Source organism: Platichthys flesus, chromosome 4 (genome assembly GCF_949316205.1).
Source record: "Platichthys flesus chromosome 4, fPlaFle2.1, whole genome shotgun sequence".
NCBI lineage: Eukaryota > Metazoa > Chordata > Actinopteri > Pleuronectiformes > Pleuronectidae > Platichthys > Platichthys flesus.
Genome location: NC_084948.1, coordinates 17,261,550 through 17,275,552, shown reverse-complemented (window position 1 = coordinate 17,275,552; position 14,003 = coordinate 17,261,550). Strand labels below are relative to the sequence as shown.

At 41.5% G+C, this 14,003-nt stretch overlaps 1 protein-coding gene and 1 long non-coding RNA gene across 9 annotated transcripts in view; one reads left to right on the top strand and one right to left on the bottom strand.

Moving 5' to 3' along the window:
* The window catches only part of si:dkey-103g5.4 (uncharacterized), a 28,513-nt gene extending 15,001 nt beyond the window's left edge, over positions 1–13,512 (top strand). For 3 of the 8 annotated variants that reach the window (XM_062386587.1, XM_062386594.1, XM_062386595.1), the window contains 14 exons: positions 62–202; positions 587–731; positions 951–1,099; positions 1,717–1,842; positions 2,060–2,246; positions 3,240–3,314; positions 3,867–3,995; positions 5,063–5,122; positions 5,216–5,332; positions 6,200–6,351; positions 6,753–6,839; positions 8,367–8,513; positions 8,640–8,840; positions 8,947–11,078. In XM_062386587.1, coding sequence (XP_062242571.1) covers positions 62–202; positions 587–731; positions 951–1,099; positions 1,717–1,842; positions 2,060–2,246; positions 3,240–3,314; positions 3,867–3,995; positions 5,063–5,122; positions 5,216–5,332; positions 6,200–6,351; positions 6,753–6,839; positions 8,367–8,513; positions 8,640–8,840; positions 8,947–9,048 — 1,818 coding nt within the window. In that variant the 3' untranslated portion in view covers positions 9,049–11,078. Of the gene's footprint in view, positions 1–61; positions 203–586; positions 732–950; positions 1,100–1,716; positions 1,843–2,059; positions 2,247–3,239; positions 3,315–3,866; positions 3,996–5,062; positions 5,123–5,215; positions 5,333–6,199; positions 6,352–6,752; positions 6,840–8,366; positions 8,514–8,639; positions 8,841–8,946; positions 11,079–11,934 lie in introns of those variants that run through there. The other 5 variants (XM_062386591.1, XM_062386589.1, XM_062386590.1 and 2 more) reach the window with 5 other exon arrangements.
* Positions 1–14,003, bottom strand: part of LOC133952233 (uncharacterized) — a 71,288-nt gene that overhangs the window by 2,106 nt on the left and 55,179 nt on the right. The window lies entirely within an intron of this gene.

Sequence of the window (14,003 nt, the reverse complement as noted above, 5' to 3'; positions counted from 1 at the left end):
TGATAAACGAGATGGAAGCTCATCGCTGGGATTTTATGGATCTTCCTCTCGTTGCTTCCAGGTGGAGGCTCTGCAGAGGGAGGTGTGTGTGCGGAACACGTACTGGCAGCATCAGAGGCAGCGTGAGGAAGACATCCTGTCTGATCTGGACGCAGCTCTTCTCCAGTATCTCGTCAGAGTCACAGAAGTGAAATCGTCTCAGGTCAGCAGGTGGAGTTTGCTGTTTTGGTTGAATCTATCTCACATGGTCTCTACTTAGAGGACAGTCATAGCCTCTGAGAACATGTGTTGAGCATGTGGAGCTGATGAATGGGATATGTGAATGCTGGAGGCGAGTGGGAAGGGGGAGAGTAATGCAGAAAAGCTTTTCATATCCTGTGGGCGCACGACAAGAAAGCTGGACGATGAAATGTTTTTTTAGGTGTTTGCTAAGTTATAATTAACCGTATCGCCAATTATGAGTGTGTGCATGTACGTTTCAATTGGCTGTGTTCATTCCATTGGTTATCTGTGTCTGTCTCTGTGTCAGCATGCAAAGCTGCGCCTCCACTTTTCACCTTCTTCACTGTGAATGTGTACTCCGCAGCAGCTCCAGTGGTCAGGGAGGCAACTGAGGGAAGCAGCTGCAGAGCTGCAGGAGTCATCGCAGGCTGAGGCCCAGAGGAGAGCCGCTCAGAACTCCCACCTGGCTCTCATGCTGCCTCCACATGTACTACACATCCTCACGCAGGGTATAAACTGCGTCTGCCAAATTGGCAGAGTGAAGAGCATGAAGGGAAATTGCTGTCATGACCTGAGCTGTGGTTACATTCATCGCTCTCCAAAAGAAGCAATCTCGTGCCAGCATCTCCTGGTCCTTCAGTTCCACAGTAATTAACATAATGTCGGTGTTGGGTGTTTTATTTGGATTGGCAGCATGTCTTTGTGCGTCTCTCCCTCTCCGTGTGTAGGTGATGAGGAGGAGTGGGATCAGCAGAGCGTCTGGCAGTCGGAGCTGGTGTCGGGGCTCGATAAGGTGGATGTGTGTGTGGAGCAGCTGCAGCAAGAGCAGGAAAAGTGGACACAGGGAGGAGACTGGGCCACAACTCTGCATGCTGTGGTCAGAATATTGGCTTTGTGGTTCATATGTGGGACTGTGGCTTATTCTCTGTTTTACATGTACATACATCTGGTGTGATGCTTTACTAGGGCTGGGCGATAAAACAATATTGCAGTGTTATTGTCATCAACAGCAGTAAGACATAAAATCAATATGTATCAATATATTGTACATGCATGGTGCAAGCACAGTGAGGAGGTAGAACACATAATTGGATTGAATGATCTACCTTAGATCTGTCTTGTTTCATTCTCTGTCCACAAAGACACGATTAATAACACAACTCCACTCAGGAGGAAAAATCTGTCTTTAAAGCTGAAAAAATGCTATAATTTGATATCGATCATAACAATAAGCCATAGCGACTTATATGAGGATGGCACGGTGGAACAGTGGTTAGTTCTGACACATCACAGCAAGGTTCATACGAGATCTTCCTGCGTCGAGTTTGCATATACCGCCCATAAACAGCCCTATAGTAGGTAAGAGTGTGCAATACCATCGTCTTTGGAAAGTCTAGAGCTCTTAGTTCGGAGCTCTGGGATGCACATTGTGACTTTGTTTTTCTAAATGTGAGTATAAATGTCTTGGGTCCTCTGTGTCCATGTGTCCTGCAGGACAGAGAGCTGAGTCAGAGAGAGCTGTGGGAGCAGTGCTGCTCCAGACAGACGGAGTTGGAGGCCGCTCTCGTCGCTCTGCACTTTGTCAGACACCTCTGTCAGCTGCGTGCCGACACCGCTCAGGTCACTGCGCGGACAGACCCGCTCAATAAATGACACTGAATTATAAATATATATATATAAAGACGTGCCAGAGCTTGTCTTGGCTTTACTTTCATCCCATCGAGTTCGTTTAGACCTAAACTCAACGGCCAGAGCGAGATTTAAGAGGGCTGTAAAAATGTTTGTTTTGATTATCTCTGTGTGATTTTGAGCTCCTTCTCTCTTGGTAACTGTCTAGGCGGTGCTGTGTGGTAACTTCTGGTACAAGGACTATGGTCTGGTCCAGTGCACCCGGAAGAGGCCGACTAAGGTCATGGGTTTGCTTCAGCAGAAGGCTCTGCCTCTGCTGGAGAGACTGAACCAGCTGCTCGAAGAAAAACAGTCAGCCAGCTTTTCCCCCAACACCTGCAATCATCACGTCTCAGGTAGAGAGTCAGTAACAGGTCTATCATCTTTTCAATTATGCTGCAGTAGATGTAAATATTGTGATATACAGTATTGTTCTAAAGCACAAATGAAAATGGCATGCATTTCACAGTGATACAAATGTCATGCTTCTCACTGTGCTGAGTTTTGATTTGCAATCTATGATCTCGTTCTATCCTGCCACACACGTCTCCTCACTCTGAGCTCCACTCTGGATTCCTGCATCTAACACTATTATCTTTACCGAAACAGTCTGGTATCATGGTTAAAGGCTGGTTTATTTATACATTTTTTCTTATCGTCAACAAAACCGACAGTATACAGTTCAATTTATTTAACAATGTAGAACAATTCTTCCATAGGAATAAGCCACTGGTGGTTTGCAGTGAGTATCTCTGGCAGCAGGACAGGGTAAATGGGATTGACTCAAAATAAACTCGCGCCCATGCATATAAAAGAAGGGCCATGTCAATCTCTGCAGCACAGAGGATTGTTGATGTGTTTTCAATATATTTTGGGATATTTAGTGAAAACAATGGAGCCGCTTTGCCAGTAAATTAGGGTGTGAGAAAAATACCTGTTTGTATGATCAATATGTTGTTCTGTTTTGATCTTCTCACTGGATTTAACAATCCGATCTTGTGGTTAAAGGATAACGCTGGTTTTATAATATACTTTTATATTTCTAACAAAGCAATGAAGTACTTCTGTTTCTTCCAAAGATCAAAAATAATTGTTGCATACGCTGTACATCGATCAATTCATTAAAAAAGCTTAACCAAAAAGCTGTGCCGTAGGAATATGCCATAGGAGCCCATATCCATGGTAGTTAGGGGTCCAGTCACTGAGTCTTATTTATGTGTTTTTAATAGATTTATGAAACAAAACAATGGGGCAGGATTGTTTGTAGGATCAATACGTTCTTTGCTGTGGTCTCAAACATAGAATACTACTAGGCTCTTTCTTTAAGATTGCTTTCTGGCATGTTTCAGGTTTATCAGTTAAACCGCCATACGGGCTGGAGATAGCCTCCAGGGTCTGGACTGCCTCCGTGCCTGTGGTGAAAGGTATGCACTTCCAAAGCCGCTCAACCCTTGTGATAACATGTGTGTGGAGAGAGCCTCCTATGTCTAGAAATACTGGGATGTCAGCTGGTGGTTAAAATGCACCAAGATTAGAGCAGAGTGGATGGAAACTGACACCGTGTTTGTACAAATAAAACAGTTTGTGTGTCTTTGAGTTAAAAAACCCCAGATGTGTCTTAGAGTCGGGATGTTGTTGTTTCTCTAAGTTCTGCTTCTTTATCGTCTCTGGAGACTAGAGATGGAGTAGAAGGAGATCATGACTATTATAATTTTGACAATCAAGTTGCATGTGCCAAAACTTAGATTGAATATGTAAAGGTTACAGAGCTTACATTCACCACTGGGGTAGGTTTAAAATCATTCATGTCTCCGTCAAATCTTTCCATGTCTCTTAAGTCCCTCAACATAATGTGTCCTGGCTCTTTTGAGAATCATCTTTGTTTAGACAAATTCTCACGGCCGCTCAAGGAGATACTTGGTTTGATGTCTGGCTCACGTAGTTTTCAGTGTCTCTAATAATCTGTGTTTCCAAAGGAATCTCCACCCAGTCTCTGAGGGAGCCTGTTAGTGTAGCTCAGCCCCAGGACAATGGTATGCCAGCTGGCTCGGCACCAACACACAACTCACAGACACACACCGCCTGTTCGGGCGTCCATTCCCAGGGTGAGCAGAAATTAAATCTGTGAATGTGACACGCCCCTTTCACACTGTTGAACTGTGCCGTGCTCGTCTACACTACAGTACGTAAGCGAGAATAATGCATTTTCCCTGCTTAAGTCTGGCAATAGAAGTCTGGGGAGAGACACAGATATTTACACATGCACATAGAGGGAATCAATCATCCAGGCTTCGGGCTTAATAGCAAAGCATACCTCTGAAATGAGTCCAGCAGGGAGGTTCTGTTTTAGCCTCTGTCTGTTTATTTGTCAGTCAGCAGGATTAAGCAAAATTTACAGAACTGACATCGACAGAAACCTGCTGGACGGAGAGGACACAGGCCAAAAAAGAGCCAAAGTAAATTCCTGCACAGATCCACACAATGGGGTACATCCAGGAATATGCATTCACTTCCTCTCACATCGTGAGATATGCTGTGTGATTTTTAACTAATTCCAAGGAAAATATTCATATTCTCTTTGCTGAGTGTTGAGTGAGAAAATAGACGCCACTCTTATGTGCTACTTATGTGTGAATCTGGAATATGAAACTGAAGACTGGAAACAGAGGAGATCAGGTATCCTCTGTTTCTGTAACTTCAGCTTATGAACAGAGTAAACGAAAGTGACAAACCAAATTCTTTTGTGAGTTGTACAGTCACTGGACCTCATGCCAGAATATTTTCAAATTCTCATCTGATATTTGTCTTACTTTCGTCTGTACGTTGAGTTTGCATGAGTGTGGCTCGTCACTTCTGCAAACTCTTCTAACTATAGATAATGTGAGAAGTTACTTGGTAAACTGAATATTTTGTAAATAATTGCATCAAACTAATCAAATTTACTATGAAAATTAAATGAATTTCATGTGACTCCTACAACAGATCTGGTCCATTTGTAAAGTATGTTTCAACCCATAAGAAAACTCAGACTACGAGTAAAATTGGAGAATGCGTCAAGTTCTCAGTGGAACAAACTGACTGTCTACTGGCCATAGTTTCACACTGATTAGATCACAAAACATCAAACTTTTCCCTCGTCGATAATGAGTCATTTCAACTTATTTCCCAACAGAGAACCGTCCTGTGAAAGAGTCCGCTCAGCCCACACACATCTCTGTCCCCACAGTCCCAGGTAACGCTGTGATTTCATATACGTGCACCGTCGGAGCACTGCATGTAGTGAGTCATGGAAACTTTACCCATGTATATTCATTTTATGCCTCAGAGGAGGAGTGGACCAGGCTGCTGGAGTTCTCTCCTCTGTTCCAGCAGCTGAAAGTCGTAGAGCTGCAGCTGAGGGGCTGGGCCGGCGGGGCGGGGCTTCTGAGAGGAGAGCTCAGCGGTAAGTCAGGTGGAGTAGTAGAGTTTGGTAACATAAAAAAAAAAGAAGCTGTTCATAAACTCTCAAGCATCATTCACATCTAAGAGATATTTTCCTCACAGAATCAAACTCTAAATGAAAACCCCACTGAGCAAAAAGAAAACCTTCCTTTTGAACTATTCTTGGTTGCACTCTGAGCGTTGCTGCTGAATGTGTGTTACCCTCTGTAGAGCTCACAATAAAGACTCAAGGACAACACTGGTCTGAGAAACTCTTTATGTCACATCTTTCGAGATAGATTTCCACTACAAACTCTACCTGCAGAAAACTTCAATCAAATATTTTTGAAGTATATTCATGAATACTGAATAAGTGCCCCATTATGTGATGGTCTAATTTCGTGAAAAAGGGCCGATAACAACATAGTGATTATTTAGATGTAGATGTACATCAGTCCCTCACATTCCGGAACCTTGAGATGTTTCCTGAACCCCACGTGTTGGAACGTCTGCTAGTTTGTTTGGCTTCATGATTTAGTAAAGTTTGTATTACTTATATTTACTTCAGTGATACTTCATGCAGTTTTGTACAGTTATTCATGGGGAGCCCCATGACCTTTAGCCAGTTGCTACCATGAGTTTCACATTGTGGTTTCAAGTGAAATGTCGTGAAAATGTTTGGGATGAATTTTCAAAAGTGAGCTTGATGTGGACAACCTAACCTACTGCATCTCGGTGAAACAGCAGCTAAATGGTCTTTGGTTCTACATGAATAATGCAGGTGTCCTATTTTTTTACTTTTGCTAAAAGGTGAAGAGCTTTTGCAGCAATCAATAGACTGCAGTATTAAGGGCTTGTTGGAAATAGTTGTTCTCTGTGTTTTGCGCAGACGGAGGCAACAGCTTCGTCGATATCCTTGATGCTCAGTGGGAATGTGAGGGAGAGCTGATCCCTGTGGACCCGTCAGTCCTCAACCCCCGAGAGTTCCTGGTCTACCAACATGGACTCTTCTTGATGCAAACATTACACAGCCTTCAACTGGTTGGTGACAAAGTTTCACTCTGATTTATCAACTTGTTTTTTTTCTATTTATCTTTCAAAATTGCTTTTATTGTTTAATTCTGAAGCGTTGAGTGGCCTGGCCTCCTGATTAACGTTTAAATCTTAATTTCATGTGAGCCTCTGAGGCCTAATTCAGCAGCAGGAACACTTTTAACATAAACTGTGTCCCTAAGACTCATCTAAAAAAGACTTTTACCCCCTTTCTTTGATGCATTTTCTTGTTGATATCGTTTACTGTCAAAAACACTTTTATTTATTAATTATTCTTTATTGTTGAAGTGAATAGACAAAGTTGCATTTCAATATTTTTTGATGAGTTTATGTTACTTTGGCATACTTTGACAAGAATTACTCAGGTTGTTGTATTTCTTTTCCAACAGACTCCAGCTATTTCCCTTCAGATAACTGCCAGTCTGCCGAACAACAACTACTTGAACAACGCCTTCAGAAATTCCTTCTTTTATCAGGTACAAATTATCTGAGAAGGCGTCAATTCTCTACATTTTGTTCCAATTGGTCAAGTGTGTGTTAACATAAGAGTGGCTGTGGCTCAGGGGGTAGAGCGGTTCGTCTACCAAACAGATAATTAATCCCGGGCTCCTTCAGTCAGTTGGCTGAAGTGTCCCTGGGCAGGAAGCTGAACTCCAAATTGCCTGGTTGTGCCAGCAGTATGTGAATGGTGTGCAATGAAAAAGAATGTGAATGGGTGAATGTGATTTGTATTGTAAAGCACCTTAATTTGTCGATCGGACAGATGTAAATACAGTTAATTTACCATAAGTATAAACAACAACATACTGGTACATAGTCCAGTGCCAGTGTAAATGAGTTGGGCAATAAAGTGAAGTCAAGGCTGTCCTCAGTGTCACAGGCGGTCAGCAGGCTGGCCACAGATAGTTAACAGAAAAACAACTCGGTAAAAGTTGTAAAACACTGCTGTTCATTTGAGACTGTCCGATCCCACTCCCACTGAATTCCATGGAGAGAACGTCAAGAACATCTGTGAAATATCCATTGCCTCTGTGAATGTGTGGTTATAGGATTCCCTGCTCTCTGCTGAAACAGAATTGTGCATGAGAACGTAGAGCTTTGCAGATCCTGGCCCGCTCTCTGTGCAGTTTGTGGTATAGATCCAGAAGAAGTAAGAGTCTTTAGTGTATTTGTTGTCATTGGATGTTATATAACATTGTATTATATTCAGTTGATGCTACTTCCACTTCACAGCTGGAGACAAAGACTAAATGTATCTGACAGCTATAGCTACTATAAGTGGTTAATATATTGGACCGGCTTATAACATACAGAGCAAGGTAAGCAGCATGTAAGTGTAGTATCATTAATTGTTGTAACAACATCAATGACTTCCTTTTCATTTAATACTATATGTGCAGATGTTGTGTGTTTATTTCATTAACATTTTAAGAGCAGGACTTTTAGTTGCAAGTAGTTGTTGCATTTGAATGTGCTGATTTGCTGCTGTAATTGACCTGCCGTGAGAAGAATAACTGCAAATGATAAGTTCCGTGACAGTGATGACATGAGAGATAATGCAGACAAATACTCAAATAATCAAAACTACAGAAAATGAAAACTGAACCAACTTAATCAGGACACGAGACACCGCTCCAGCAACGCCTCAGCTTTCTGCGTCCGTTTGCTGTGTACACCCTGAAAGGGCCTCAGGGGAAATACAAGGGGTTATTCAGTGAACAGATCCAACCAGTGAAAGCTTTTGTTCCACATCTTCTTCAGCCCCGCTGCTCTCTGGACACAAAAGATTCCTTCTCTGCTCGCCCCCCCCCCCCCCCCCCCCCCCCTCCTGTTTTTCTGCATGAGTTCAGGGATTCAAATCCTGTCTCTGGGGTTCACCTCTGCTGATTCACATTCCATCAGACTTCAGAGGGATCCACACAACCAAAGCAAAGGAGCAACTTTGAAAATATGTTTTGCATGACTTGCTCAGAGTACCGTGTGAATGACCGCTCTGTTGACAGGAAGCAGAGGAGCTGCTCTTTGTCCGTCGCCAGAGGCTCCAGTCAGTTGGAGGCTTCTCTCTGCTGCTGCTCCACTGTCTGGCCCATGTCAAAGTTAAAGACATGAGCTCGGACTCCAGTCCCGCCTTCCAGAGGCTTTTCTTCAAGGTACAGACAAGAACTCGTTTTTTTATGTCCACAAAAAAATAAAGCTGAAGTATGAACTATTAATTTGGTTTACTTTGGCTTGGCTTTAATTCAAATGTGGTTGGTCTGTTTGACTTTACATCCCAGGTTCTGCAGGCAGGCCTGGGGGAGCTGTTTAACGCTAGACTCTGGGGTCTGTGTCCCTCAGGACAGGAAGCCAATTTGTTTGTGGGGTATCAAGACCAACAGGTCCCTTCAGGAGTCTCCCATGGGACTCTGTCCAACTTTCACCATGCCTCCCTCCTTCACAGGCTTCACAAACCAAACCCAGGACTGCTCCTTGAAGATGTAAGAACCGAATATTTTCAGTAACTATGAAATAACCCTGTCTTCTTATCGTTCACATAGAGGCTTCTTTGTTCATTGTGTTATTTGCTTTGCTTATTAACTTCAGCGGAGGCACAGGGAGAAATCTCTGCTCTCGCATCTCGAGGGACTTTTGAGAGAGAGGAGCTCAGAGGCCCGAGAGAGAGAAGGGAAAGAGCAGATTGGATGAAAACATGTAGCGAACCCCAACTAACGAAACCCAGTGTGGTTTAGATGTGGCAAACAGGATGTCAATCGTAGCTCATGCACAAATTACTTTCAGATCGTTTTGTTACTGTTTGGTAGATACATACAAATGTAGATTCTCAAGGTTAATGATATGACTATGAGGAATTCTATACTTCCTAGCTGTTATACTTTTAATTATTTGGAATTTCACCTTGAAATTAAGCATCGATGTACCCTTGTTTCTCAGCCCAGGATTTTTTGATTTTTCTTTACATCATCAGTAATTTCCTATGATTTAAAGTAAATGGACACGTGAGACAAAAGCAAACTTGGTATGTATCTTCCAGTATAGTAGCCAGTGAACTTTTTTACATTTATGTCTTTAGCTCTCATAATCACAGATCACAAAAAAGTTGTTTGTGAGTTTATTTCATATATATATAACAAGAAACAACAAAATATAATCATTCCATTATATAAAAAAAGGAAACAGTTGTCTCCGTACACAAATCATGCATGTTTCAACACCAGAACAACAGCATGGATCTTTCCAGGATGTCTTCAAAACAGGCGCAATACATGGACATCTGGTTCTTTTTAGGGGTCCTACATGTGGGGGGAAGGGAACTCAATGTGCAGACGAAAGGCTTGCTGAGATTCCGACGTCTTCGAAGCCCCTTCACTACTTCTGAGTGGTTTTGAAGGCGATGATAATGATGAGCAAAATGATGCCACACACAAGCCCGATGACATTAAGGATCTTGGCTGTCCTCGATGCATCCTGAGCTATGGCAGATTCTCCTGCAGTATTTGCATTTTGTGCCTTAAAAAAAAAATAATAACCAAGGTTTTTAAAATGATTTTAAAAAAGCAGTTTGTATTGTTATTGATTTTGAGGCATCTTTTAGAATGTAAATCAGAAACAGAAGAAAAGTTAAGTTTGGTAATTAGGAAAAGTCACCTACCCTACAAGAGCAGACGATTGCAGCAATCCCAATTGGCAGACAACAGCACAAAGTGTTGAAGATGGACCATCCCAGGTAGGATGGAGCGACTGATTGGCTCCTGCCTGCTTCCATATTTTTCTCTTTGTTTGTCCTGAAGTAGATAGAAGTTCTACTTCATCAGCCTGTGTCTGGATTGAATGGTTGGAGGGGGGTTGCAGCCCATGCTGCTTTATCCTTCGTGGGTGTGGTTTAAGGGGGCTGAGCAGGACTAATGGCTTCCCGACACTGAGAGAATGTTTATGGTTTTGGTTGGGTCTCCTGATACTTAGGTTTTAATGGGTAGAGTAGATTTAATGTATGTGGGGTGACTTCAAATTCCAAGATTACACACAAACTGCTCTGAGGAGCCAGAAGAGCCTCATGGTTGTCGTGTGTTTTAACTTCACTTCAACCAACGGAAACTAAATCTGCTCGGATCATTTTGATGAAACAGCTTGAAGTCATTAGAGCCACTTTAGTTGTTGGCTGGATATTTCCATTATTCCATTACGTCATGCACATTCCAATGTGCAGCCCATATGGACTTTTTCGTCTTTACTTTACTTCTTATATGCAAACCATACATGCTACAAATTAGCTTAATCTTCTTTCGAACCTACATACGATAACAAAAGATATGTTCCATGGAGACTTACTAACCAGCATGTTTCTCTTCACAATGGGAAAGAACCAGACGATAACTGAACAAATCGAGACCTGTACATTGTTTTCCCCAGGACCTCATATGTTTGTGATTTAGGGATGACTTTGCTTTTTTCTATTAGTTTCTACTCGTAGGCCCCATTCATTCAAAACATAAAGCCTCTTATAAAGATCCTTTTCATGCTCTTGGATCATCATCTCATCTTCAACATGCATCCTGGTTGCTACAGCAAAGCAGATTTCAATGTTAATTGGTTCATTCATTGAGTTGAGAAACAGAATAGGACTAATAGATTTGTGACAATCATCCAATAGTGTATTGTCTTGTATTATAACTGGAATCGTCCTTCTTTTCTCTGCGAATAAATCAATTTTTTTTCAACTCGTCTCATCTTAGTTTAGCTTCCTAATGATGTTTTTCCTTTGGCTTTTGAATTATAAATAATTGTATCCATATCTAATATCCTCCATCGCTGGCTACACAATGCCGCAATCAGTGCCAATTAACTTCTTACTTCTCTCAATCGAGGAGATGATTTTGCTCACTGCCAAACAAACTAGATTCACAGGACTCTCAACAACAGAGCACAGATGAGCGACTGTGCACCTGGTGCGACTGCTTCATGCCATGGAATTGAGCAACCACTTCCTCCCAAAGCTACAGGCATAGTGACTATGTTGCATGCATCCTCCTGATTGGAAGAGAGCAAGGGGAAACCTACAGGCCAAGACCAAGTTCACTACCATATTGTTCTTTAATTCTGGTTTCTATTTGCATTCTCCTAAATGTTAGGGTGAATACCTTTACATTTAGTTCTCAATCAAAAGTCTTTGTTTTGGGATTTATTCAACATTTTTGTTTTATACATTTCAAGTCAGTTTAGTTTTTATTTATTTGTTTTTTAGTGCATTTAGTGGTCTGTTTTCAATTTAACCAATATAAATGTTGGAAGATGCCCTTTTAACCTCTTCTGAATCTTTACTTATTACTTCAACAAGACAAACAAATTGATGAATCGATAACTGCAGCCTTAGTTCTTTTTCCGTAGTCAAATTCTAATTCCAAAATGTATTTTTCCTGTGTATGTATTATAACGTTCCACCTGTGATGAAACAACATGGGATGGTAAGTATGTTGAAAAGACACCGTCCAGCATATTTCTGTTAAACAATCATGTTTACCATTAAAAGTTTTAAAAACAACACAGTCTAACTCCTAACTACTTTCTGTCTCACAGTGCACTTCGGAAGTTGGGAGTTGAACATCTGAGATAACCTCAGAAGAAAGACTGGAGCCTTGGGCCGATTTATCGTGCAAAGGCAGATAAAGAGAGAGAGCGTTTAATCAATGACAGCATTGTGCTGCAAGTGTGTGTCATCCTCTGAGGCATGGCACTGTGGCATCCACAGCACTCAGAATCTGGACACGGAAAATCCCATCTGTGAGCCATCGGACCAAAATAACTTGAAGCGTCCAGTCCTCCCTTCAATCAACACCTTGTGCACTGTAGTAGGCTTTATTAACAGGTGTCATGCACAATGAAGTCTAGTAATTATTCTGACACAATGCATTAACAGCATCAGGAGACTCCCTTTTAAAGCAATTGTCTATTTCTGGTCACATCTAGAGGCATTTGTTTCTCTGATGCTTTAATGTTTGAGTGCTCATCACAGTCCTCATCGTTGTTAGGACTGTCCTCTCTGTGCACGTTTCTGGCTGCACGATTGAGTTCTTGGTGTCGGAAAACTCCTGTCTGCTATATAATTATTACATTTTTCAAAAACCTGCCACTGTGGAAAGTGTGACATGTAAGCACAGTAATCGTTCACTTGATAGAGACTCAAAATCACTTAGAACAGCAAGTGAGGAAACCAGTGTTTCCAGAGACGGGCTTTCATCTTTATGAGCTTTGTGTGAATGGGAGAAGAAACAGTTTTATTGTCCGTGGTGGTTGTTGACTGGAATGTAGCTGGGGCTCTGGAATGAGGTCAATGCCCCAATTCCTCTGGGGGACAATCAATGGGGCCCAGTCTGGCAAAGGGAACGAAACACCAGAAATAAGAAATATTAGCCTCCTGCATCAGAGAGTTGGATCCATACATATAATATCAGAACTGTTCTAACCATTGGAATTATGATGAAGGATACAAGACAATGGAGTGTCTGATTTAAAAAAAAAAAAAAAATATTAAAAAGGTAAATTGTAATTATGCAGCATGCAGGAATATTCACATAAAGGAAAATAGATCACTTACGTGACCTGTTAATTCTCCAACATATTGCTAACACACAGCATTAGAGACAAATCTTTTACTTTTCACCTAAATGTAGAGAGTTTGCCCTGCATGTCCCCAAAGTCGATGCAGCAAAAACCTCAGATAGGCACTAACAGCTGCCAGCCTTATTTGGGATGCCTGCGTGTCACACCATGGAAGCTTTTTCAAATTTGGTTGGAATACAGGACCCTGCTGCAGCTGTACTGCAGCTCTATGTGGGCTTGTGTCTCAGCTCACGCCTCCACAGCAACACCATTAGTTGTTTCATGTTGACAGCCGGCAATTTGTGTGAAAATACCACTTCACATTCAAGAACACCTTCTGTCATCGCGTTGTATTCTCAACAGATCCAGAAGTTACGGTGTTTGCAAAGTTGCACAGGTTACTAAATATGCAATTATGATCTACTTGTTGGGTGTGTGTCAGCTTTCCAAAACTGTTTAAAATGATAAAAAACCCATATCTATCAACTTGACCTGTTCATTGTTCTTTTGATGTTAATGTCTTAATTCATTAAAGGTGCATTATGAACAAATAAATAGTTACATCTGTTATTTAATATTCAAATGCAGAATCCATTGTGCAATGTGGAAATCCTTCCTGTTTTCATTACACTCACCTTATATATGTGTTTCTTCAATGTAAAAAAGTTACCTTTTACGCCTTCCTAAAGTTATTGCAACACATAATGTTCATCCGCTCTGTTGATGAGAATCAGGGATTTGTTTGAGCTCGTCCGTGTGTCCTATGTATCATTTACCACAGAGAGGCAGTGTTGAGCCATAACTGAGACAAAAGTGATGAGGGAGTTCAAACTGATGGAGTCTCAAATAACAAGAGAAACACTAAAGAGCACATTCAAGTGTGCAGGAGATTTGATCTTTCTGCACATACGTGGAAGCACAGTAAGGATACACAGAATATAGATGTGCATCTATATGAGACCCCTAAAACATTTAACAGTCTATTAAAGAAATAGCACTCTGTAAAGGATTCATATTCATTCGTGAAAACATTTATTTGACACTTA